General features: G+C 40.6%; 1 protein-coding gene across 1 annotated transcript in view; it reads left to right on the plus strand.

Moving 5' to 3' along the window:
* The window catches only part of ZFYVE26 (zinc finger, FYVE domain containing 26), a gene marked incomplete at its 5' end in the record, with an annotated part of 46,628 nt that overhangs the window by 3,552 nt on the left and 19,093 nt on the right, over positions 1 to 23,983 (plus strand). The window contains 21 exons of the mRNA XM_009870476.1: positions 1,039 to 1,169; positions 2,908 to 3,072; positions 4,152 to 4,240; positions 4,506 to 4,666; positions 7,592 to 7,774; positions 8,339 to 8,992; positions 9,963 to 10,052; positions 10,773 to 10,841; positions 11,475 to 11,626; positions 13,011 to 13,209; positions 13,534 to 13,797; positions 13,980 to 14,099; positions 14,385 to 14,549; positions 15,546 to 15,773; positions 17,138 to 17,243; positions 18,150 to 18,889; positions 19,445 to 19,641; positions 20,530 to 20,634; positions 21,204 to 21,326; positions 22,038 to 22,214; positions 23,342 to 23,588. Coding sequence (XP_009868778.1) covers positions 1,039 to 1,169; positions 2,908 to 3,072; positions 4,152 to 4,240; positions 4,506 to 4,666; positions 7,592 to 7,774; positions 8,339 to 8,992; positions 9,963 to 10,052; positions 10,773 to 10,841; positions 11,475 to 11,626; positions 13,011 to 13,209; positions 13,534 to 13,797; positions 13,980 to 14,099; positions 14,385 to 14,549; positions 15,546 to 15,773; positions 17,138 to 17,243; positions 18,150 to 18,889; positions 19,445 to 19,641; positions 20,530 to 20,634; positions 21,204 to 21,326; positions 22,038 to 22,214; positions 23,342 to 23,588 — 4,365 coding nt within the window. The remainder of the gene's footprint in view (positions 1 to 1,038; positions 1,170 to 2,907; positions 3,073 to 4,151; positions 4,241 to 4,505; positions 4,667 to 7,591; positions 7,775 to 8,338; positions 8,993 to 9,962; positions 10,053 to 10,772; positions 10,842 to 11,474; positions 11,627 to 13,010; positions 13,210 to 13,533; positions 13,798 to 13,979; positions 14,100 to 14,384; positions 14,550 to 15,545; positions 15,774 to 17,137; positions 17,244 to 18,149; positions 18,890 to 19,444; positions 19,642 to 20,529; positions 20,635 to 21,203; positions 21,327 to 22,037; positions 22,215 to 23,341; positions 23,589 to 23,983) is intronic.

A 23,983-nucleotide genomic window follows, 5' to 3' on the forward strand; every position in this document is an offset into this window, starting at 1 on the left:
TAACTAGAAAATTGACTCTCCATGTCTATATAAAGTTTTTATTGGTTCGGCTCCAGCTCAGAGTCATCTGTTCCGTTTCAGTCCAATAGCTGTTCAACTAACTCAGTAATGCAAATATGTTCAAACTCCTTAATACTGAGGGGAAAAAATAGCTTCTTGAAGTGTAAGGGTATGTGGAGTGGGCCAGTATCCCAACTGGAAAACGAAGTTGTTTGATTACCTGCTTGCTTGCCAGAGCCTGTTGTTTTCATACTGGCTATAACTTGACAGTGTCTGTCTGGCTCCCTGACCAGTACGTTTAATTGAGCATCTCGGTTGAAGCTGAATGGGAAGTGCTGCCCATGCTCGTGTCAGGAAGGTGGCCGGTGAGCATGCAAGGAAGAAAAAGCTAGAATGTCTACCCTCTTCTGCACTTCAGGTGTAAGTCAGTGGGGTTTGTACCTTCTCTTGTCCCTTCACTCACAGGTGCTGCTGAAGGGAAGCTCAGGCTGGGGTGGCAGACTGGCATTTCTGATAATAACTACGGTTAGTGCTTCCTTGTGGAGCAAGGGAAATGGAGGTACAGATATCTTCACTCTCACTGGTGGTAGTGCATTTCTCTCTTTGCACAAATCTGAGAAGTTCCTGTGCTGGACAGGACTTCTGCTAAAGCCCTGCAAGGCAGCATGATGTATTGGAGCAGAAGTGAGAATTCGTAAAACATACAGATAAGATGTGCATGACTAGAGAAGGAAAGGCAGTGTGACGTGAGAGCTCATACAAACAACCTGTGTGCTGAGCAGGCTCTGGCTATGTAAAGAACTGTCCAGGCAGTTTCCTGGTTTCCTATCTGACCTTTTTTCTTTATCTGGTCAAGTATCTGCTTGGCCTTCATGTTATCCAGTAACAATAGCTGGGAGTATTATTGGTTAGCATGTAACAGCTGGTTAGTTTTTGAGGAAATGTTGATTGTTTCTTAGTTTAAATTACCAGCAATTATGCTTATTTCAAAGGTGCTGCTCTCTACTGGAAGGTAATCTTGTCATGATGTTCTTTTAGGTTCCTCTGAGCAGCTGGATACGGAACGAACCATGATGAATTTGTTCTTGGATCCGAAAGAGGCTCCTTCTTGGAAGACGGTCTTTTTCTACTGCTTGAGCAGCAACAAGCACTTTCTGGAACAGATTCTGGTATGGCCATAAAATCATTAAGAGGGAAACCCAGTGGTGATTTAAAGTCAGTCCCTCTATTGATCATATCTTGGTGGTGCACAAAACTATTTTGTATTCAAATAATGTTTAGTAGGGGTCATGACTCTTACCAACAAGGAGGTAACTGATGATAACTCCCCCACTTTCAGCTGTGTGATGGACTCAGAACATTCAGTGAGATTTTTGGAAAAGCTCATATGCAGGCAGATAGATCTTCAGGGTTTAAGTCCTGTGATCTGCTTGTAATTTTGTTGGATGTGCCACTTATTATAGCCCGTGACCTTGAACTTGTTGCTTGGCTTTTCTGATGCTGGTAGACTTGGGACAGTGAGACTAGTTTGTGCAGTAAAATTTGTGTAAAATTTGTTGTTTGAGCAGTAAAATTTTAAAGAGCTTGAAGACCTGGTGAAAAATAGTGTGGTATGAATTCGGTTATTTGAATGTATTTACATAGATATAAGAAATAGAATACAGGTGGTTGCTGTTAAAGTGTGATGTTTTCAAAGCTGAAAATATTTCCACTTCTAAATAACATAGTCCGTCAAGTTTTTTATATAATGCCCTTGACATAGACATAATCAATAGAGATAATGTAAAGATCATAGAATCATAGAATGTTTGGGGTTGGAAGGGACCTCTAGAGATCATCTAGTCCAACCCCCCTGCCACAGCAGGATCCCCAGGACAGGCCGGGTTTTGAACCTCTCCAGGCAGGTTTTGAAAGTCTCCAGAGAAGCAGACTCCACAACCTCTCTGGGCAGCCTGTGCCAGTGCTCCATCAACCTTACAGTAAAAAAGTTTCTCCTCATGTTGAAGTGGAACTTCCTATGTTCTAGCTTAAACTCATTATTTCTTGTTCTGTTACTGGGCACTGCTGAAAAGAGATTGTCTCCTTCCTCTTGACACCCACCCCTCATATGTATGTTAATAAGGTCCTCTCTCAGCCGTCTCCTTTCAAGGCTGAACAGCCCCAGTTCTCTCAGTCTCTCTTCACAGGAGAGATGTTCAAATCCCTTAATCATCCTCACAGCTCTCCGCTGGACTCTCTCCAGTAGGTCCCTGTCTCTCTTGAACTGAGGAGCCCAAATTGGACACAATATTCCAGGTGTGGTCTGACCAGGGCAGAGTAGAGGGGGAGGAGAACCTCCCTAGACCTGCTGGACACACTTTTCTTAATTCACCCCAGGATCCCATTGGCTCTCTTGGCCACAAGGGCACAGTGCTGTCCCATGGACAACTTACTGTCCACTAGGACTCCAAGATCTTTCTCTATGGGGCTGCTTTCCAGCAGGATGTTCCCTAATCTGTACTGGTACCTGGTGCTATTGCTCCTCAGATGCAGGACTCCACACTTGTCCTTATTGAACTTCATGAGGTTCCCCTCTGCCCAGCTCTCCAGCCTGTCCAGATCTCGTTGGATGGCAGCACAGCCTTCCTGGGTGTCAGCCACCCCTCCCAGTTTCATATCATCAGTGAACTTGCTGAGGGTGCATTCTGTCTGTAGTAACCTTTTGAAATAATGGTTTTTTCCTTAAGACAGTTTTACTGAAGAGTAACCCCATGTCTTGGAAAATAAAAATTTAGGGAAGTTCCAGATTCAGAACTTCACTATTTTTGTGAAGCTAGTATTGAAATGGTTTCCTGCTTACAAAATGTGCCAAACATTTTGGGTCTCTGCATTTTGGAAAGGTAAATACTTATTTCTTTTGTTTTCTAGGTGACTGCATTAAATTTACTGAAAAAAGAGGACTATTCAGGCCTGAGCAGCTTATTGAGGAGAGAATTCAGCCCCCTTAGCCGACTCTTGGTATTGCTAGGATGGACTCACTGTCAAAGCTTGGAATCAGCAAAAGCATTGCTATGGACTCTTCACAGAACTCGGGTAAATCAGCAGAAAGCAAGTGGCAGTATCCCAGTCTGAATCCACATAATGCAATTTATTTATTTTTACAAACAAAACCAGGGAGTTTCCAGTAAGATTATCCATCTTCCTCAAAATGGAACTAAAAAAGCAAAGATGGTACAGTTGTCTGTAGGTAGCATTACCGGACACTTGCCTTTCTTCTTACTCCTCAGCTGTGAAGGAAGCGTGATTTTTACATTATTCTGAAAGTTTCTCATGCATAAGCTTTTTGGTGTTTGCTGTTAACATGAGAGAGAGAAAAGACAAGCGACAGTTGTTGATCAGTTTTGAAAAGAGCTGCCAGGCATTTGATTTGAGTCATTTTGTCCAGTGAGTCATCTCTGAATAGTGACTAATTCTGGTCACAGCTAACCTCAGCTGGGCAACAGGGTAGCTTGGAAGTTTCCTGCACTCATTCTCAAAATGAAATGATAAATGACATGTGACTGAAAGATCCACCGTATTACGGGAAGTCTTCATCTTTGAGAAAGGGAGAGGGTTCTGACTCTGAAGGTGTAGTTGCAGTTCGGATGATATCTGCCTGTAGGCAAGTGGCTTGGATGACAGCGGTGGGCAGGCAGGGAGCCTTCCACCCCTCCATCGTTGGGGTGGAGCTAGGCTGGTGTTGCCTTGAGGGAATTGCCGTCTTTTGGTGATAGACTGAAGGTCCACTCAGTAGCCCCTGCAAAGTGGGTCTTAGATCTGATTTAGCAGGCAGGTATCCGCAGTAGAAAAGCACGTGGAAGAGGAAAATTACTACCCAGTGTATCATCGGTTCTAATATGTGGTTGATTCTAGAGATTAAGACTGTTATTAAGCATTAATTTGCATTTTGAAAGCTAAACTTGAAAAGGGATATAGCCACCTTTCCATAATCTATAGGTGTGTTGAGTGACTGATTTTGATGCTCTTTCAGAATAGCCCTTTCTTGCTGGCTTTGTAGTAAACCTCATGATTTTCTCTTACCTGAAAGTTACCATCTGCATAAAGAACAGGCTTTGTTCTGCTGACTAAAGGATTTGTTGTAAAGGGATTTTTTTATTTGTCTTTGCATTTAGGATCTATGCAATGATTCAGTACTGAGAGACTTTTGTGAGGGGCTGTGGGCTCAGGTGGAAGTTCTTGAATGGTGCATACAGCAAAACAGGTAAAGTGATCGGAAGGACTGTTTCCAAACTGTCGTGCCAAATCTGCATATTAGTCAATTTATGTGTGTAAGTAGCTATTGTGTTCTTTTCTGTGAATCTTGGCTAATCATCCCCTAGTGACTGTATATCACAAGCTCTCAAAGTTGCTTTCTGGGCATTAGTTATGTTCTTTCTTTTTAGCTGCAGTAGTTTGGTTGGGAGATATATCTTCAAATGTGGCTGAGAGACCTAAATCTGTTCCACCTCTTTTGTTCTCTCTCACAGTGTTACTATCCCAAGGAAGGTTCTTTTGCAACACTTGCACAGACTAGATTGCCACACTGCAGTGTACTCTCTTCATCATCTCACTAATCTTCTGGCACTGAACGAGGATGATGTTATTGAGCTTCTTCAGAAAGTTCCTGCTACAGACACACAGATGCATGGTAAGTGTGCACGGCTGTGAGGACACAGAAAAACCTTGAACCGTCAAGTATGTGCTGCTCAGTATTTCTGCCAGGAAGAATCTGTTCTTTTGACCTGCTTCTGTAGATAAGGAAGATAATATTTATCACCTGTTCTGTGAAAGAAAACTTTGCGAAGTTTTACTTCACAAAAGGATTCTAAAATGTCATCTGCCAAAAAGGAATTGTGGGATCTTTTTAATCTCACAAGAGTAGATCTCTGAAAGAGCTTTTTCCAAATGGTAACAAGTCTTTGCACATGCTCATAATATGTGCTACTCATTGTAACTTATATACTGTATAATACATTTAGCTTTATAAAGTATATGCATGTTTTGGATTCCAGCTATCTATGCACTTAAATTTAAAATCAAAGCCAGATAGATATGACAATGTCTTATACTATAACATCTTTGTTTTCAAAAGATACAAAATATTTTGGCTTTTTTTCTTCTAATGTTAAGTCTTACTAAATCTACTTTAATATTATAATCAGTAAGGATTAACTACAGGCTGTGTTTACATATCTCTTGCCTCGTTTCTCATCTTCCCATGTTCCAATTTGGTGCCTAAAACACCTGAGGCTGCTCAACATGATCGTTCACTTAGAAGTGACTCTCCCTGTACACTCCTTTGATTGTGGTCTGTGGCCAGGTACAGCTGCTGCTATTTTAATGCTGCTTTCTGATGGAGCCTCTTAATTATATAGAAGATCAGATCTTCCTGTGTGTACTGGAACATAAGAAGCTGCAGTATTTTGTGCCTTATTGCTATATGGATGGGAATTTGTACATGTGTAATTTCATCTGGAGTTGCCTGGAGAGCTCTCGGTGATGGATCATGCACAGATTTTCCAGATTGCCAAGTGGGAAGCAGTTTTCTCTCCTGCCAGTATGATATTCTTAAGATGTTGGTTCTCAGTCCTGTTTTTACTGGGTTTGTTGTTAAAATTATCATGACAGTTGTCTTGAATAGTCTTAAAAGATGTAACAATTTATGAAATGTCCTGCTTTCAGAAATGTTGTTGCTGCTAATGTTTGGGTTATTTTTTGGTTTTGTTTTGTTTTTTTTTAAACCAGTTCTTATATTTTAATTCTTTTCTGCTTCAGTTCTGTCAAAACCTTTCAAAAACAGGAAGAGGCAGGCCCATCTTCTGGGAGCTGCATGACTCTATAGCAAGAGAAGTCCAGCTGTGGTTGTTCTATTTTCAGATCACCTTAATTTACGAAACTACTTAATGGAAGACAAGTCCTCCGTCTCTTTTCAGCCTAGTGATTATTGTAAAATTCAGATAATTCTATAAACGCAGTTTAGTAGACTCTCCTTTTAAATAATCTATTTTGAAACTTAAAGAGAGGATAAGAGTCATGAAGTTTTGATTTATCTGACTTGGTAGTTTCTTCCCTCGTGCCATGTTCTTAATCTTCCCCTTCTTTCTGACGTGCATCTGGTGGCTGCAGTAGTGAAACTGAAGTACGGGTACTGCCTTGCAGTTGTGTTCAGGCACCCGTAAGATCAGGGCGTAACACTAGCTGTGATCAGGCATGCTAGCAAAAGAAACGGGGTGCAGAAATTTCCTCGTGAGTCACAGAGTTCAAGAATTCTGGCACAGGAAGAACAAGTGCTTATAGCAAAAGCATAGTTTTTCAGTATTGGTCTGAGGAAAAGGGTTGATTTAGACACGGATGCTGACAGACTTGCTGCATCCAAATCTTTCCACATGGGAGGCAAAAACATATTAAACTTGCATTTGATTACCAGAGTCTGTCTTCTAGTATCTCCAACTAGCTATTTCTCTTTTTCAGAGAACTGCGCTTAATCAGATCTCTGGCTTTGCCTGCCTGAAGTCCTCTTAAGACAGTGATATTGAGAGCTTTTTGGGTGCTACATATTAGTGTAGAGCTGCTGGTGAATGAACATTTCCTCAGTTCTGTCCGCATGATAGTTTCCACCACTGTTGCTGCGTAGAACTACAGTGGTAGGCAATAATTGCTTTCAAACTGTTTGTGCTCTCAGGGCTTTTGTCTTGGCTGCTGTGTAGTTTTCAGAGGAGTTGGGGCTGGTGATTTTCTTTGAAATCATGCTCCAGCCTTGTGAAGGACAGTGCTGAAACCGTTCTGAGGTTAAGCAGTTCAGTTCCAGAGTTTGGATGGGGACACTATTGGTACATCAAACCATATCTGATGTTTTCTTGTACTAAGAGGGTATCACTGGCATGGCACTTTCTTTCCTCAAAAAGGAAACCAAAAGGAGAAGGAATGGTTGTAGTACTTGTCTAAGTTGTCTTTATCATAAATGTGTGAACAACACTGTGGGGCTGTACTTTTTTTTTAAATCAATTGCAGATTGTATTTGATCCATATGATCAAATATGAACAAATATGAACAAATCACAATATCTATTAATTAGTACAAATCTATGGGAGTGGTAGTACCCTATGTTCACTATGGCTATAGCCAGTTCACGTTATTTCCCTACTTGTCTACTGTGCGATACAACACAAAATTCTTAAGATGTTGGAGTGAGACAGTGTCTGTCCCTGCATTGTGAATGCAGCAGTGTAGCTCGACCACATACCTCTAGTGAGACTTGTCATGAGCAGATTTTGATAATTCCGTGTTGCAGTCAGATCTTGTAACAAAAATTCATAGAAAATTTCCTTTTCAGAAGGGTTCTCAGACTTGACTTTCCTCTGTCCATCTGTTTTGGGTTTTTTGGTTTGTCTGTTTGTTTTGGTTTGTGGGGTTTTTTGGTTTTTTTTCCAAATGTTGTGAAGTATCAGTGAGAGAGAGCAAAGCTAGGATGGGGAAGAAAGACTGGCTAGATATTGCTGTGTGCAAGCTGTAGGAGACAATTGTTTTCTTGTCTTCCTCCTAGCCCCTCACCACCCTTATTTTCCTCCACAGCAGCAACGCTCCCTAACACCCTGAGTCAGCAACGCAACCTGGCACTCTTTCGAGCGTTTTGTGCCCTGAAGTATGCTGTCTATGCTCTCTGTGTGAATTCCCATAAGCATTCTAAATGCAAAGATTGTGTACACAGCCTTCTTGGTGATATCCCTGAAGACACAGCTCTTGCAGAACCAGCAGGTGATTTGCCTCCTTCCTCGGGTTCAGCAACTTCTACTTTTGCTGGCCTCTGAATTTTCACTTAGTATTGGGATTATATTGTACACGGTGTACATATGATGTTTTTGTTCAGTAGGCTACAAATGCTTTGCATTTCTTTTTAATTTCTTGAGTAATAACAAATATAAGCTACCTGCCTTATTCTAGAATATTTAAGGTAATTATATTAAAAGTATGGTGCAAGAAAGAAGCGGTAATAGGTATAGGATGGTAGTGGCAGGGATGCTTTTGTAAGAGCTTATGATTTCCCAGAGCTAAAACTGATGTAGTGGCTAAAATAGGTGTAATTTGAGTTTGCACATCATTGCACAAGGTGGTAGCCAGCGTTACTGAGAGGGAGGGGGCACACTACTTTTCAAAATGTAAAATGTTGCACATATCTTTACCTCTTTTGTGGAGGAATGATTGGCTCTGATCCGCTGGGACAGTTCCATCTTCTAGGATTTTCTTAAAGGGCAAAGGTTGGAGGAAGGATCTCCTGGAAAATGTTGTAAATATTATTTATTTTTGTTTTTAATTATACAGATTGCTCTTCAGTATTTTCTCAGTACCTTGTGAAGTGTCAGCAGTTCTTAAGGAGTGTTCCTGTTCCTCTGCGCCTGGAGGTTTTGGAGAACATCTTCTCCTTGCTTTTCGTTTCCTACAGTGACCTCCATACTGAGACTCTTGTGCCTGAGGACTATGCAGAGGATGATGATCTTGACAAAAAGAGTACTGCTGTGAGTGTAGAAGGCAGTGCTAGCCGGCGATCTTCTACCTCAGAAAGTCCACAGCGCCTAATAGAGGCTGAAAAGAAATTAGGGAGGCATCTGCTGGCAGCTCAAAAAGTTCACACAGATATAGAGAGTCATGAAGATCATGAGTTAGGTGGCAAAGGCTGTGAAACCTCTCGGCTGAGCTACCTGGATCTGAAACATTTCACCAGTGGTGCTGCTGGATTCTTAGTGGATGACGTGTCCATGGATGCCTTCCTCACATTGCTTCTCAACCATCTGGAAGAAATTCAGAGTTCTCTCCCATGGGACTCCAGTAATGTGCTTCATGAAGAGCTGGAGCTTGTTGAGTGCTTGAACCTTTCTGCAAGCAGAGATACCTTTGGAAGTCGTGTGTCACAGTTTTCCAAATACCTTTCAGAAGCTCACTGGAGATACAAGGTGGTGATGAGTAACAGAAATGCAGGTAGGCTCTGTATCTGGCATTTTCTGATAGATTGACACTCTTGTGTTACAGCTGTCCAGGCAGTGCTCTCGACACTAACTTGAACATCTTACCGTGGGAGCACTTTTTGGCAGGTATTAGGAGAGTGACCTAGTTGGAGATCATTTCACCATTTCACCATAGGAGCTATCTCTCTTCTAATCCAAAAGTCTGGGTTTGCTTTTTCTCTTTTCCCTCCTCTTTGTGGACGCACTGCTTCAGTTCACCTTTCTCCTGCCCCTTTGTCACAAGTTGTGTTGACAGCGCATGTAGCAGGCTGCACCCAGTGTTTTTATTGGACAGGCAGCAGCAGGGATTCTGTGTTTTTGAGTCCTAACTTCTGACAAATGATGGCAACTATTTGGGAAGCACTTTTCAGGGAAAGGTGGATGGCTTTTCGTGACACTGCCTATCGGATTTTCTGTCTCAAGGGCTGTCACCCCTATTACATGCTCACTTACAGAATTGTTGATGGAGTCAGGGTTTGTACTACCCTGCGTTACTGAAGAACCCAGTTGTTTCAGCAAACCCTTAATGACAAATCAAACTCTCTCTTTGACTATTTTAATTCGTATTTTTTCACCTTATTTCTAGCTGCTTGTATACTTGGACTGACTATATTTATTTTTCTGTATAGCTAGAATCCTAGAGTGTTTAGGTTGGAAAACCCCTTACCACTAAGCAGGGGTGTGTATAATAGGGTATAGTACATTCCAAGCAACGTTGGATGTAAAAAACACAGTATTAGCTGAACTGCATCAAAATTAATTCAAGGTGCTGATTTAAACCTTATTGAAGAAGAGCTTTTAGCTGAGATTAGCTGTGTTTCCTTTGGAGATTTGCCATCATAGTTCTACTTAGGTAGAAGTGCCCATAGATTCTCAAGGTCGACAAATAACTGTTTATGGCCTGCCCAGCTATTTCATAACATTTTTGCTTAAATGTTCCACAGAACATCAGCTTGCAGCTTCCAGGAGATACTGCTCTTTAGTCAGACGTTCCAACTTTAAGAAGCAAAGTAGATCTCCAAGGTACAAGACAGGTGGGTTGAAAAAGTCATCACTTGGAGAAGGTATCTCTGAAATGTACGTAATTTTGCTGAGCTCATAGCTGGATGCAATTAGATTTAATGCACCAGGAGTACAGAACTAGCTTTATTTCCTTTAATTTTCTAATTGGTTTGAAGCATTTTAGTCCAGTTCCACTTGGATGGAGGTTGTTCTCCCAAAGCTTACCTGCACAACTAAAAAGATAGTTCATTTTAAATTCAGTTAAGAAAATAACTTTTCATGCATAGTCTGATTTGGGGCAGTGGAGGACTTTGCAATAACAGTACCAATTCTTCCCTTTGCCCACTATATGCAATGACAGTTTGGTAGATTTTCATTCCTAACAAAATAGTGTCTAGAAGGTGAATTTGTGGCTAAAATTGGCAGCCTTAGGAAAAAGCTGAGTTCCTCACACTTTTTCTATTTAGCTTTTAAAAGGTATATCCGTTTTTTTGAATGGAATATGCTGAAATAAGCAGCTTTAAAATACCTGACACGAGTCACTGGTGGGCCACACTAACATAATGTCTTGCCTGGCATTTTCTTCAAATCAGCAGTTTTTCTGTTTATCATAAACATCAGTGATGGCTCGTTTGTGAAATATTCTTGAAGGTCTGTTGCAGTTGCCTGATCTGTTATTTGCAGTAAGTTTTAATTACCTTATGTAGAAAAGTTGCATTTAATGTCCTGGTTTTAATTTGTTTCCATTTTAGATGGGAAAGAGGGAGCTTCCAGTCCATCGTTAGAAAGTACAAGTAGCGAGCTAAGCACCAGTACCTCAGGTATTAAGCCACAAAAGTAGTATTTCCATGTCTTGTCAATGTGCATGATGAAGTATTAACTTGACTAGTTAATGTGAATTATGGCTCTCTGCAGGACAGAATTAGAACTTTTCAATTCTCAGAGCTCCAATTTTTGGCTTTTTTTTCTAGAGTAGTATGTATCTCTTCTTCTGGAATAAGAAAGTTTAGATTATCTTTTTTTCTTGGTATTTTTGACTTTCAGGCAACAGTGTGCAATGTAGTGATGTGTAAACAATCAAAAAAGATGATGATCTGGTAGTCATGTAACCTAAAACATGCTAAATTGATATAATAGGTCCAATATTTTAGGCTTCTCCATTTATCCATATTGAACCAGTGCCCTAGCTTTGCATCCACATCATGTGGCTGCTAAACAGCATTACATCTGGATGAAATGCAAACTGAAAGTTCTGACCAAACAGTGAAATATTACGAGAATTTTTAAAAAGATATTTATGTTGACCTCTTTACCCTAAAACTTTCTTGTCGTTCTGCTCCTATATTTTTGTGTTAAAAATGTTGAAGTACTTTTACCTGGTAGTTGGCTGTTATCTGGTTAAATGTGGGGTTTTTTTCTGTAACAGTATACTGATTAATTCTCTTGTCTTGCAGAGGGAAGTACCAGTAGTGTGTCTGGCTCAAGTAATTTGGAAAGCAGAGTGAGACCACATCAGCAAAACCCCCTTATTCCTATGATGCTTTCCCCACCAGAATCACTATTAGTTTCATGTGTACTGAGAGGAAACTTCATAGAAGCCCATCAGGTAAATGAGTTGCATGTATTCTGTACACGTAAAAATCTAGTTTGACATTGTTGTTTGTGGTTGTGATAGCTAATGAAATTCCTGCTTCTTCTGCAATAGCAAGCATGGGGCTGAAGCATCTTCTTTCCAAGTGAAAGGGTCACTTCAGAAGTAGAAACAAGTGAAAAAAACCAAAGATATTGCATACCAATATCCCAAGGATGCTCTTGTTGGTTTTGGTTTTTGCTGGTCATGTAAAAATGCTTTCTCTAAACCTAGGTTCTAACACCATGAAAATGTTTGATGAGAGCTGACCAAGCTTAGTGTTTTAGTTGAATGAAGAACACAAAGAGCTCATGTGAAGCCTCGAGAGGAAGCAGCATGTGCAGTGCTTGCTTTAGTTGGTGAATCAAAACCGTGGCACTCTGCTGCTTGTAAGCTCGGCAGGAACATGCAGATGTGCTCCTTACCCAAAGCAGAGCCAAAGTGGTGATTATGTTTATTTGAAGGAGGTATGTTTTGAGGCTAAAATCGAGGAACTGAAAACAGGCAGAAAGACTGCAACTGGACAGTTTGCACATCTGTAGTTCTTTGCTTCCTCTCAGCTGTCCATCCCTTTCTCTGTGTGGCTTTTGGGCTGATGCTCTGAAAACACGTCTTGAGATGCATCAGTGATTGGATCCTCTGCAAAAAGCGATCACCTGACTGAGTTTCAGATTGTGATATTGCAGCAGTTTGTCTCATTTAAGCACTGCATTAGCAGCAGATTACTGCTTGACTCTTTTTAGCTCTGTTTGACGTCAAGCATGCTGCTTCACCTTTTCCCTCCTTGCAGGGCCAAAAGAAGCATTTTGTTTAGCTGTGTTACTTTGAATTTCGGTATCACTGGTGATAAAGAATTCAAGGTTGTTAGTGTGCTGTTGTGGATTTGATAATAGGAACTTGTACAGCTATGCTTATCTATGCTGTGTTTAGATTTCTGGAAAGTATTCCTTGCCAGATAAGAATTTGTTTAAAATAGTTTACTTTGGAGGCCTAACTTGATTGCAGCCCTACACATTCTAAGATTTGATGATAGATTTCTCCTGTTACATAATGTATAGAAGTCATGAAGAGTCATACTGAAAGATGTGGTTTGTGAAAATTAATTCAACTCTAGCCTTGCAGCAAGTAACAGCTGAGCTTTCCAAAAATTGTTAGAAAACATCTCTAAGGTTCTGTTCTTCAGGCACTTAAAACCCTCTAGGAAAAAAGCTCACCACTTCAGCCTGCTGTCTGTGGGGCTGTTTTTCAGTTGAAATACCCATTTTATTCCCTCGTTTCCTGTAAAAAAACCCCAAAGCTCTTACCTTTGAAAACTTCCTCTGACATGCTCCGTAATTACATCTACTATTGGTTTTGAAAGGTGGCTTTGATGTTTGATTTGGATGCTTCACCTTGCTATGGTGAATTGGTTTTCATGGAGCGCTACCAAGAGGCGGTACGAGAAATGACAAGAGTGGAGCAGAATATTGAGAATCAAGCATCAGATGGCACTGGAGGCATCAAGAAATCTGGCAGTGGCCGTTCCACACTGCAAGCTATTGGGAGTGCAGCAGCAGCTGGTAAGGCCTGGGCTCTTTTGAGTTCCTCTCATAAAAGGGAAGGGAGAGGTGGAAAACAGGAGAAAGCAATTTGAATACTGTCGTAATGAGTGCAGCAATTGTTCAGAAGAGTAAATGGTTGTTCTTTGCCTTAGAAGGAGACTAAGAATGCTGAAATTTGCTGTTGATGCTCAGTTAGGTATAGCCCTTCTGCAGTAATCGGTCCGTGAAGGAGGCCACCTACTGAATTGTTTTCCTAAAGAATTAGAGAATCATTATCCATGACAGGATCTGAGATAAATATGCTGTTTAGTTAGTGATAGTGTGTTCTGCTGACTCGTGCAGGTATGGTATTTTATTCCATCTCGGATGTTACTGATAAATTACTTGCAACTTCTGGAAGCCTTGTGCCTACTCTCCAAGAAAATTTCTGGATGAGCAACATCCAGCTGGAGCATACCGATCCTCTGCGGGAAGTCCTTGAGGACCTCAGTCCTTCAGCAATGGCAGCATTTGATCTGGCTTGTACTCAGTGTCGTCTTTGGAAGACATGTAAACAGCTTTTGGAAACAGCAGAAAGAAGACTGTACAACAGCCTTGAAACTCGGGGTAGGCTTTTGACTTTTATATTTATCAACATGGGCCTGGGAAGAAAAAAAGCCCCTCTCTGCTGTGGTGGTTGTGCTAACACCCGAGTCTTAATTAAATCTTACTTTGGGCTTTGATGTTAGTTTCTCCTGTTTCCTCTCCTAACTTTTATTTTGTCCCTCTTTGCGCAATGACTTTTCCAGGCCACCGACCTGACTTTGTTTTGGTGCGCTCTGAAGGTGTAAAGGGTTTCCCAGCAATTCTACAGCAAATAAGTAAAATTCTCAACTATTCCTGTGTGTCACAAGGGCAATCCAAGCCAGGTAAGCATGCTTTGCTGATGGGATTTTCTGTTGAAATGTACTTAAATCCAATTCTTGCTTTCTGTCGCAATGGAATTTTGAACTTTCCTTTTTTTTAGCTTAGTATTTATAGCAAAAAAAGCAGAGCGGGGGGGGCATACAACCCAAGCTCAATTCTGAATAAACTGGAACACTTGGAATTTGGCCAACTGGTTGTATTATGATACAGTTTTTGTTCTGTGGGCCTTTTTGGTGCAAAAATATTTCTGCCTCTTACAGTTGCTGTGTCTTTCTCCTTCTTTTTAGAGGTCTCAGATGAGAAAATAGGGAGTCATTTTCGATGCAGTATTATAGACCTTCTGCAAGCTTGCTACCCTGCCTTGACTGAAGAAAGTATTACTAATGAAATTGTTTTATCGCAAAATCTGGATCAAATCCTAAAAGCACTGACACGTGTTGAACGTTCTGGGGGTGAGTTATTTTTGTGATCATCAAGACTGACAAATTAATCTAAATTTCTGTTTTGGTCTCTCCAGAGAATTATAAACGTAGTATTAATGCTCTTGGACATAGGCATAAATAGATTAGATTTTTTATCCTAAATGCTAAGTGTAAAATGTGTCTGTAATTCTTATATTCTGAGCATTTGTTTTCAGAGCTAAAATTGTGAAGTTACCAGAGAGGAAAGGAAAACGTCATTCCATACAGCTGAGGTTATTATTTGTCCTATTTTTGCTTCAGTTCTAATAAGGAATTCAAATGGGTTTTAACCTGACAGCTTATAGATAATTAGGTGTATCCTTACTGTTCTTTTTTTTTTTTTTAACAAAAGGAGATAAAACTATTGTAACATAATGATACCTTCCAGTTTTCATAAAATGCTACCTTTCCAGTTATCATAAAATGTCTCATCCTTTTCTGAAGAATTCTTCTACAATTGCCTTTTCTCAGACCTCTGTTCATTATGTAGCACTGGGGTGTTTTCTTGTGTTTTGGATTTTGTTTTTTTCTTCCCTTCACTTACCAAATTTCTAAATGGCATTAAGATGTTTCTAAAATATTTAAGATATTTGTATGCCTAATGAACAAAATTGTAGGAGAGCTCTAAGGGCTAAATGTTGTGGAGCACAAGAACTGGTCAACACCTGTGTTTTTAGAATGGGTTTATGCGTTAATTACGTGCAAGTAGCTATGATTTTGGCCTGCCTTCATATACTTGTAACTTGTCAGAGGCACGGTTACCAATTTAGATGAACCGTTCATTTATTCTGCTGTGAAAATGTCTCTTGGTTTTAGTAAAATTGTAACACCCAGATTGAGATCTGTAATTGCAGAGAGGAAACTATGCTAAAGCATTTCTGTCTTTTTTTTTTATCTTTTTTCCCTTCCCTCCCTGTCCCCCACTTTTCTTTTTGGCATTTTTTACTTAACTGGAATCCTGGATTTATCTCTGTTCTCTTAAACCAGACTCTAAAGGGAGCCTGCTTGGCACCTTGGTGGACCAGGCGTCTCTCAAACCCACGGAGCTGGAAAAGCACCTGGTTTGGAATCAAAGAAAGCTCCTGCTGAGAACTCTTGACCAACATGCCCAAACCATGCCAGAGGGGAACAGGCAGACAAACTTTGTGAAGGCCTTCTTTGACTACATCGCTACGCTGGCTGCTGTCATGTTCCGAAGCCTGAATGCAGAGCTGGGTAAGGGGTTTCTGCTGGAAAATCTGAACCTAGGTGAAGATACTCAGACTGTGTAGTCTGGCCTGATTCTGGAAAGTAATTGTGCAAAAATGGTTCTTTGGCTCCTACTGTGTGTAGTCAGACCTTCTGATTTCATCTGAGTATTGCACCGCTTTTTTATTTTATTCCTTAATGCTTAAGCCACCCACTGCTAAGATAAGCTAATGGCAGTAAGCAAATGAGAACAAAAATGTTAAACACTGACTCAGATTCTGCACTTTGTTTAGACAAAATGAGAGCCTCTGACCTCCAAAAATCCTGATCGCTACCCTGTAAGGCACGATTGATTTTTCCATCTAGTGGGTCAGCATACTGTGCGCTTTTCAGCTCCCTTAGAGGCAATCAGTGCCCTGCTGCTCCACAGACATGAGAAGAGAGGGTGTAGCAGGCTATGCAGAGGTAACCAGGCAGAAGTTTTTTATAGAACCAGCATGGGACAGTGGTCCATGAAAAGAAGTGCACCATCAGCACATAAAGCTGTCAGAAGAAAGAACAACTCACTATACTGAGAGAAACAAATACTTGTCTATTTTTTAAATGTTGACACTAATTGAGCTGCACTAATGTTAAATACCACAGTACTCATTTCAGAGAATACCTTCCCAAGAAAAAAGGGGCAGAGATCTGTTTTCAGACATGCTGGTTCAGCTCAGGTCACTACTATTCTGACCATAACTTCTGTGTGAAACTAACTGCCAAGGCCAAAAAAAAGACCAGTATTAAAGGGCTGAGTCAGTTTTGAGGAAATACTGTACTGGAAGATAAAAGGAGAAGGTAGACTTGGAGAATCTGATCAGTTATTCAACATAAATCAGTAGTGGATACAAAGGCTCTTCAGCAATACTGGCCGGGTGTTCATTCCTTTTATAACAGTAGCTGTGTGTCTAGGAGTTTCCTCTGCTCATTTCAACTTGATTAAAGCATGGACTTGCTAATCAGTATCTGGAGATGCCTCAGAAATCAATGCTGCACATTTTCTGCCTCACTACAAATTGTTTTGGTGAAAGTTTGGAGTTGCTAAACTGTTTGAACCTAGATCTTGCTTAAAAGCCAAAGACTCTCAGCTCTACCTGTTATGGTAATAGCTCCAGTAAAATGTGAACCAGTGGTGCCAAGTTTGAGAAGGATATCGTGCTTGCAAATGCCTTTCAATCAACTCTGGATTTTGCCATAGTAATGTGAATTCATTCAAAGAGATTTCAGACTCAGGCTCTTAAAATTTGTGTTCCTCAAATAAGACTTGATTGGTGTATTCAGCTGATGTGTTTGTATTACTATAGATGTTCTGATGTTGTTGGGTTTTTTGTGTTTGTTTTTTTCTAAAGATGTATCTGCAGAAGTAAAAGTGGGAAACCCTTTCATACTGTTACAGCAGAGTCCATCTCAGCTGCTGTCGCAGCTTGTGTTTGAGAGACAGGTACATCCTGACAGGTTGGTGATTTTCAGATTGTATACTGCTTTAGGTTACCTTGGTGTTGGTGACTTTGGACCTTAGCGGGGTTTAAATTCTCCTCTGGCTACTTAGCAGAGGCAGTACAGCCTGCTGTGTCCAACCAGCCAGTCACTTAAGGCTGCAAGGTTGGTGGTCAGGGAGGAACTTTAGTGGCTTCTCTACCGACCTGAAGATTTTTGATAGGGAAAACTGCAGCTCAGTATTTTTAGCAGTTACTGTTTGCTGTGAAGAGAGAGTGTGTTTATATGGAAATTTTTTTTGACTGAATGTGTGACAGCTCAGAGCAGTGGACTTGCAGCTTAGCAATGTAATAACATAAAATCCCCATCTGTTGCCTGGTCTAGTCGAGAGGTGGTATCCCTGCCCATGACAGGGAGGTTGGACTAGATGATCTCTAAGGTCCCTTCCAGCCTAGGCCATTCTATGATATGATATGATACGAAAACAGACCAGCAGGGCTTCTTAAGAATACAGTTGGATGTGGCTCGTGCCCTGGTCAGTAGGTAAACTGGATAATTGAAGGTCCTTCCGTCACAAGTTACTAAATTAGGCTGGCTTAGGAAGGGTCTGATTTAACAAGGTAGCTCTTATAAAGATGAGCACTAATGATGAACCATTTTAGTATGTCAAATTTAGGTAAAAGTCGAAGTCTGAGAAGTAAATTTGTTTAAAGGAGTGTTTACATAAGCTCTGAATTATTGATGTCATGCTGTGTACTTTTTTCATACTGTGTAAACATAGGATATGTACTCTTTTCCTGTATGTGCCTGTGAAGAATATTAGAGGGCCTGTGTTCACAAAATATTTAGAAGATTTAAGAAAACATGTAATTGTAAAGTACCTTTTATGTGCTGGGTAAACTGACTCTGTTTCCAATTCTGCAGGCTTTCTTCTCTCTTGGCTAAAGAAGAGTTGAACTTGAACGTGCAGCAAGTGATTATTAACTGTTGCTGTGAACCACTGCCCTTGTGCATTGCGAGGCAAAACAGCCAAGCAAAGTATCTTCTGACAAACATCAGCAACTTAGCACACCAGTGCGCCTGCCACTGCCTGCCAGATGTCGAAATACCTGTTCTCAATTCTGCAGTGACCTCTGAGGAGATCTCCCTTCAGCCCCCATCTTCTGTGACTGACTTGAGCCAGCACTCACTCACTGCCTCCTCCCTGGACTTCCTAAAGTCTCAGTCGAAGCTAATGGCCACGGTGGCATGTCTGAGTGCGTCCAACATACAGAAAACTTCCAAATCAAGTTTATCTTGGATGGAATTTCGGGGCAAGCGGGAGGTGCCCTTAGGTTTGGAGCAGATTTCCAGGGAGTGTGAGACACTGTTGAAGGAGTTCCCAATATTAGAACGATTTCTTCTGGCTATGTTTGAGCCACTTCAGAATCAGCAAGAGGAAGGTAGCAGTCTGACTACCGTCTTCTCTGGCAAGACATACATGTCTCTGGTTCTGCTAGGATTGCATTCCACTACAGCTGTGAAGGTATTGATGGGAGTCTTTGAACAAGCTCTTGCTGAAAAGGATTGGGACAGAGCTCTCAAGGTCTTGGAGCTGTACAGTCAGGATGTGGAGGAGCTGGTCAGTGTGAAGGATGCTGTGCTGAGCTGTGCAGCTGCTGAAGGTAAGAAGGATTAAGGCAGGCTTTTTCCACTTTTCTAATTTATTTTTTTTTTAAATGGAAATTACAGCCTGGATCAAGAGGTGGAAACTAAAGTAGTAGTCCTTGGGCAAACCCAAAGACGGAAATTGTTCCCATTCCTTCTTTCATCCTAGATTTGCTTTCTCTGGTGGTGTAGTTTCTGTTCTGCAACTGTGCAAATCCTGACCAATTTAGTGCAGGACAACTGGAAGGCATCTATGGTGTTGCTTCTATGTGAAGAGCTGAATACATCAGGAGGTGTAGACATTCCATCAGAAGTACTCTTACAGCAGTGTCATTTTCAGACATGAATAATGTATCCTATGAAAGGAGGTGCCTTTTGGAGTCTAAAGATAGTCAGTATCCCATCCTAGCTTTGGTTACTTCCCAAGAATGTAACGCTTCGGATGAGTCTTGGATAGATTTTTCATCACTATACTTCCTCTTTTGGTAATGCGATCCAGTGAAGATGAGTGTTTCTTTATTCTCCAAATCATAGAAACTGAGTTTCAAAGTATTGGTTTGTTTCCTCCACAGATAAGGATGGCTGGCAATACTTGTTCCCAGTAAAAAATGCAACGCTGAGGAGTAGACTGGCCCTGCACTGTCTGGACAAATGGCCCCTTGATACCTGTTTGGAAATCCTAGCTTATTGCATTTCTGATCGAGGTGTAACTAATGAACTCAAAGCCAGTCTGCAGTGCAGGAAGAAAGAACTTCAGATCTATCAAAAGGTATGATGTCACTCTTCAGGTAACCAGGGAGTTGAAATAGGCAGCAGGGAGCAAATATACTTGTCCTTTAACAAAGTTTTAGCTTTGGTTCTTTTTTCATCATAATAGCTTTTCAAATATTTAATCCAAAATGGCTTGTGTATTTTCATTCTGGAGTAATTCAATTAACATTCTGCTTCCATCCTTCATAACTTGCCCACTCTCCTATTAGTGTTCAGGTCTCCAAACGTGATTTGACATAAACATTTGTGTGAGGCTGCTTTTTTGCCAACCATCTCTTTTTCCATTTTTTGCAAATGCTAGAGCCTCTGGAAGTTTTCCATGGCAATTCATCATTTTATAAACTTGAGAGGTGTGCATGGTGTGCACTAGTGGTGGTCTGATAAGTGTGTATGTGTTGCAGTCGATTCTTCTAACTGCAGGGTAGTGCAGATACCCAAATTAAGTCTGAATAGCTGGCCTGGACTTCAGCACAGACTGAAAAGACAAATGGGAAAAAAAAAAAAGTCATAAATAGCTACTGAGAGCTGCCTGGTGCTGGTTCTGCTAACTGACAGTTCAGTTATCTCTCTGTGTCAGCAGTGCCTCCAGTACACATATACTTCTTCATCTATGATTATTGCCATCTAGTCTTTTAAAAACATTCCCTTAAAAATGTGCTTTGTAGACTCATACCTCTGAGAAAATGGCGTAGTTTTTTTTGGAGTGCAGGTGCATTACATCATCCCAGAAGAGGGCTAGAGATAAACATGGGTCTGGTTTATTTGTTTTTTTTTTCTTTGTATGAAGCAGTTCTTGATGTAATCAGCTCAGCTGTTTTGTTAGACTAAATGGTTGTTGTAGATAAAACTTTTAAAATTTGTGCTACCTTAACATAAACTTTTTCAGATTCTGAATGTGCAAAATGAACCATTGTGGAATGACTGGCAGGATCTGAAAAAAGCCTGCACTGATGACCCCCAGGCCGTCATGAATATCATTCTGAAAGCAAAGGTTAGGCATCAGCATGTGAATTTTGTTCAGTTAGAATGCATTAAACTTTGAATAAATAGATTTTTTGAAATAGAATCTTAAAACACTGATTAATTGAGATTACAATGGGAGACAGGATTCCTTTAGTCAGTTATGTGCTACAAATACAGATCTGTGTTTAATGTCAAGACTTACATGTAGTTAATAACCCTTAAACTTAAGTTATAACTCTTACTCTGAGATACAGTCTGGAGTTTTTTTCTTAGAATTTTGAAGACTGTATAGCATGACTTTGGGCCTAATACAGTATTATATAAGTACTAATACTGTAGATCTTGGCTGGCTCTAAAAGTGTCTCTCAAAAGCCAGCTTGCTTGCTGGTAGATGAGAAGCTGTTCTCTATGCAAGCTATAGCTCTGACAAAATTATCATCTTTTTCACCTTGTCAATGTAATTATTTACTTTTAATGTGTGGCAGAGGAGTCTAAGCTACAGAATTTCTTGAAGTTGATCAGAACCTTGGGAGAGCTGTACCAGAGAGGATAGAGTTTGTTCTTCTTTTATTTATAACTTTTTTCAAAATTCTTTAGGATTATGAGTTGTGTGAGGAATGGGGGCATTTGTATCCTGTCCCCAGAGAAGACTGGATCAACCTGCACCGTGAGCACCTTCTCCACTTACTGGAGATAGGAGACATGGAAAAAGCATTGCAGGTAATCAATCACAGGGCTCTTTCAGCCTTAAATCCATAGGTCAGATAAGTTGAGAACTGTTTTCTTTGCCTTTATGTGTGTTTTCATGGTCTTTTTGTGTCCCCCTTGAGACGCTATTTGCTATATGCCTTCAGGATACTGTTCCACTGAAGTGAAAATCAGACTTGGCAACCTAGTTGCTGGACTTAACGGCATAAATGCCACTTATGTGGAAGTACAAGACCCCTTTTAATTGAAAAATCGTAATGAACATTTCCATGCTTCTTAAGTAGAACCAGAAGTGAAGCTAATAACAGTAATCGGTCAGTTGTGCTTCAGTGCCCAAATTGGTGAATTCTTCTGGTTTTAATGATTACAGAGCTGTTCCTAATAACAGAGTGTGAAATAAAGAGCAGGCTCTTTCAGAGTGTGTAGCTTTGAAAATATTCTGGGGGCAAAATAAAGACTTCTTATCTCTATACCTTCCAGCCCACTTATTGCTTCGGTTTTTTGCTTAATTTAAAAAAAAAATTTTGATTAATAAATGGAGCGAATAGACAATGAATAGTCTCTTAAGTGGATATCTGAATCATCCTCATATAAGTAAGACTTGTGCAAGCTGATTTGCTTGCTACACCATTGTAGGGTGATAATCTGTCATGGACTGCCTGTTATAAAGGCTGCTTTCCAGGAATGTAGTTGGAATTCACTGTATTTTGTTTGGGTTTATAGCTTTTGCAGAGAATTGAAGACCCTGGTATTTGCCTTGCCATCAGTGAACAGTCCCTTGACCAGCATCCAAACTTGGCAGCCTCTCACTTCTTGGCTGATTACCTCACCGCTCACTTCTATTTGGATCTGACAACAGCACGCCGTAATGAAATCCAGGCACTCTATATGGGATCAAAGGTGAGGAAAGCTCCTGCGTTGAGATTAACAGCAATATATAATTGTATAATTTATCTGATAATACCTAATAAACGCAATATATACAGTCTGTAGATTTTACCAAAGCATTGTCAGCATATCATTGTCTCAGATTCTGAGTTGGATCCAACGAGAAGTTAAACATGGCTTAAAGCTTCCCATTCTCCAGGTTCTGTATTATCAGATGGTTGTAGCTCCCGATATGAACAGGGCAGTACTGTGTTTGACCTATAGGGAGTGGAGAAGCACACAGGCTAAAAGAGAATTGGTAGGGAAAATAAAATAAAATTGTGATGTTTATCAGGATGGTTGCTGCTCAACTTACTCTCTGTGTCAGTAACACCAGGTGTCCTACCTGTACCCACCTGTGTGGTCTTTGACACTTAACATGGAATGTTTCTCCCAACTGCCTCCCAAAGGCAGATGATGTCACTCCTCTTGCTGAATGTCTGTTCCTGTTACAGAAGTCATACAGGTTTTGTGCTCAGCCTGGGCATAGATGCATTAACCACTGGTTACCTTAGTCAAGTGCGTTATAGGTAAACAAAATGCGGTGCTTTTGGTAATGTCTGTTTTGTTATAGGACTACAAATAGCAGCTTGCTCCAATGTGTGCTACAACAGTGTTTTTGCTGGGCTTCCTGTTTCTTTACTTGTCCCTCCTGAAGACATGATTTAATTGGGAAATATCCATATTAACTGTCCATCTTTAGGAGAATTGCTTTTATTTTCTCCACTCAAGTGATGGAAGGATAACAGTCAGGCTAATCTTTTTGTAAGCTTATTTTAATAAGAAAGTGTGCTCTACCCTATTACAATATATTTGTCTTGGAGTCAAAAAATGCTTTCCACTCTTCTCATTGCCTCTGAAATGAGGCAGTGCTTTATAGAAAAGGACAGTGCAAGCTAAGTAATTTCTGCAAATCCACTCAGTAATTCTGTAACAGAACTAGGAGTAGATCTGAGAAGTCCCATCTCCATTTTTCAAGCCTCTCTATGTTATTCCATTCTCTGCATGAGCTACTGTGCTAGTTTCTTGCCTTTAGTTTCACAGAAACACAGATTTGAAGGGGCATAATTTTAACATATGCTTTTTCCCTTGTGTCTCAGGTGCTGCTGACTCTGCCTGAGCCCTCCCGTGTTAACTACTTCCACCTCTCCTCCAGGCCACTGCTCATGCTGGAACAGCTCCTCATGAATATGAAGGTGGACTGGGTAGCTGTCGCTGTGCAGACATTGCACCAACTCTTAGCTGGACAGGAAATTGGTTTTACCATAGAAGACATTGATAACTTGCTCTCCAAGTATGCAGAAAAAGCTCTCAACTTCCCTTTCACATTAAAAGAAAAGAGATCGGGTGAGTGTCCTTGAGAATGTTGTTCTTCACTTGGGAAAGTAGGGCCAATTTTCCCCTAGAGTCATTTCACCAATTGTGCCACAACGATTTTAATGTGCGCATCCACTCTCCTTCTAGCCCAGAACATGTTCTTTGCCTTTCTTGTAGACAGAGGTTCTCAAGGACCAACAGCTTCAAAAGTTTTTCAGGCTTTTCTCTGCTCCTTTTTGAAGTCTCTTTTCTTATATGATATTGTTCAGTTTTATTTCATTCCTGGTTAATGCGAAGTCACTGACGACTTAAGCAGTTCTAAAACTTGCAGCCAGCTACATCTTCCTCCAAATAGAATGGAGTTTTATTCATCCATAGTCTTTCCTCCTACCAGAGTCTTGTTCCTTTTTTAATATGAACGACTT

The sequence above is a fragment of the Apaloderma vittatum genome, unplaced genomic scaffold (assembly GCF_000703405.1).
Source record: "Apaloderma vittatum isolate BGI_N311 unplaced genomic scaffold, ASM70340v1 scaffold17085, whole genome shotgun sequence".
Taxonomy (NCBI): Eukaryota; Metazoa; Chordata; class Aves; order Trogoniformes; family Trogonidae; genus Apaloderma; species Apaloderma vittatum.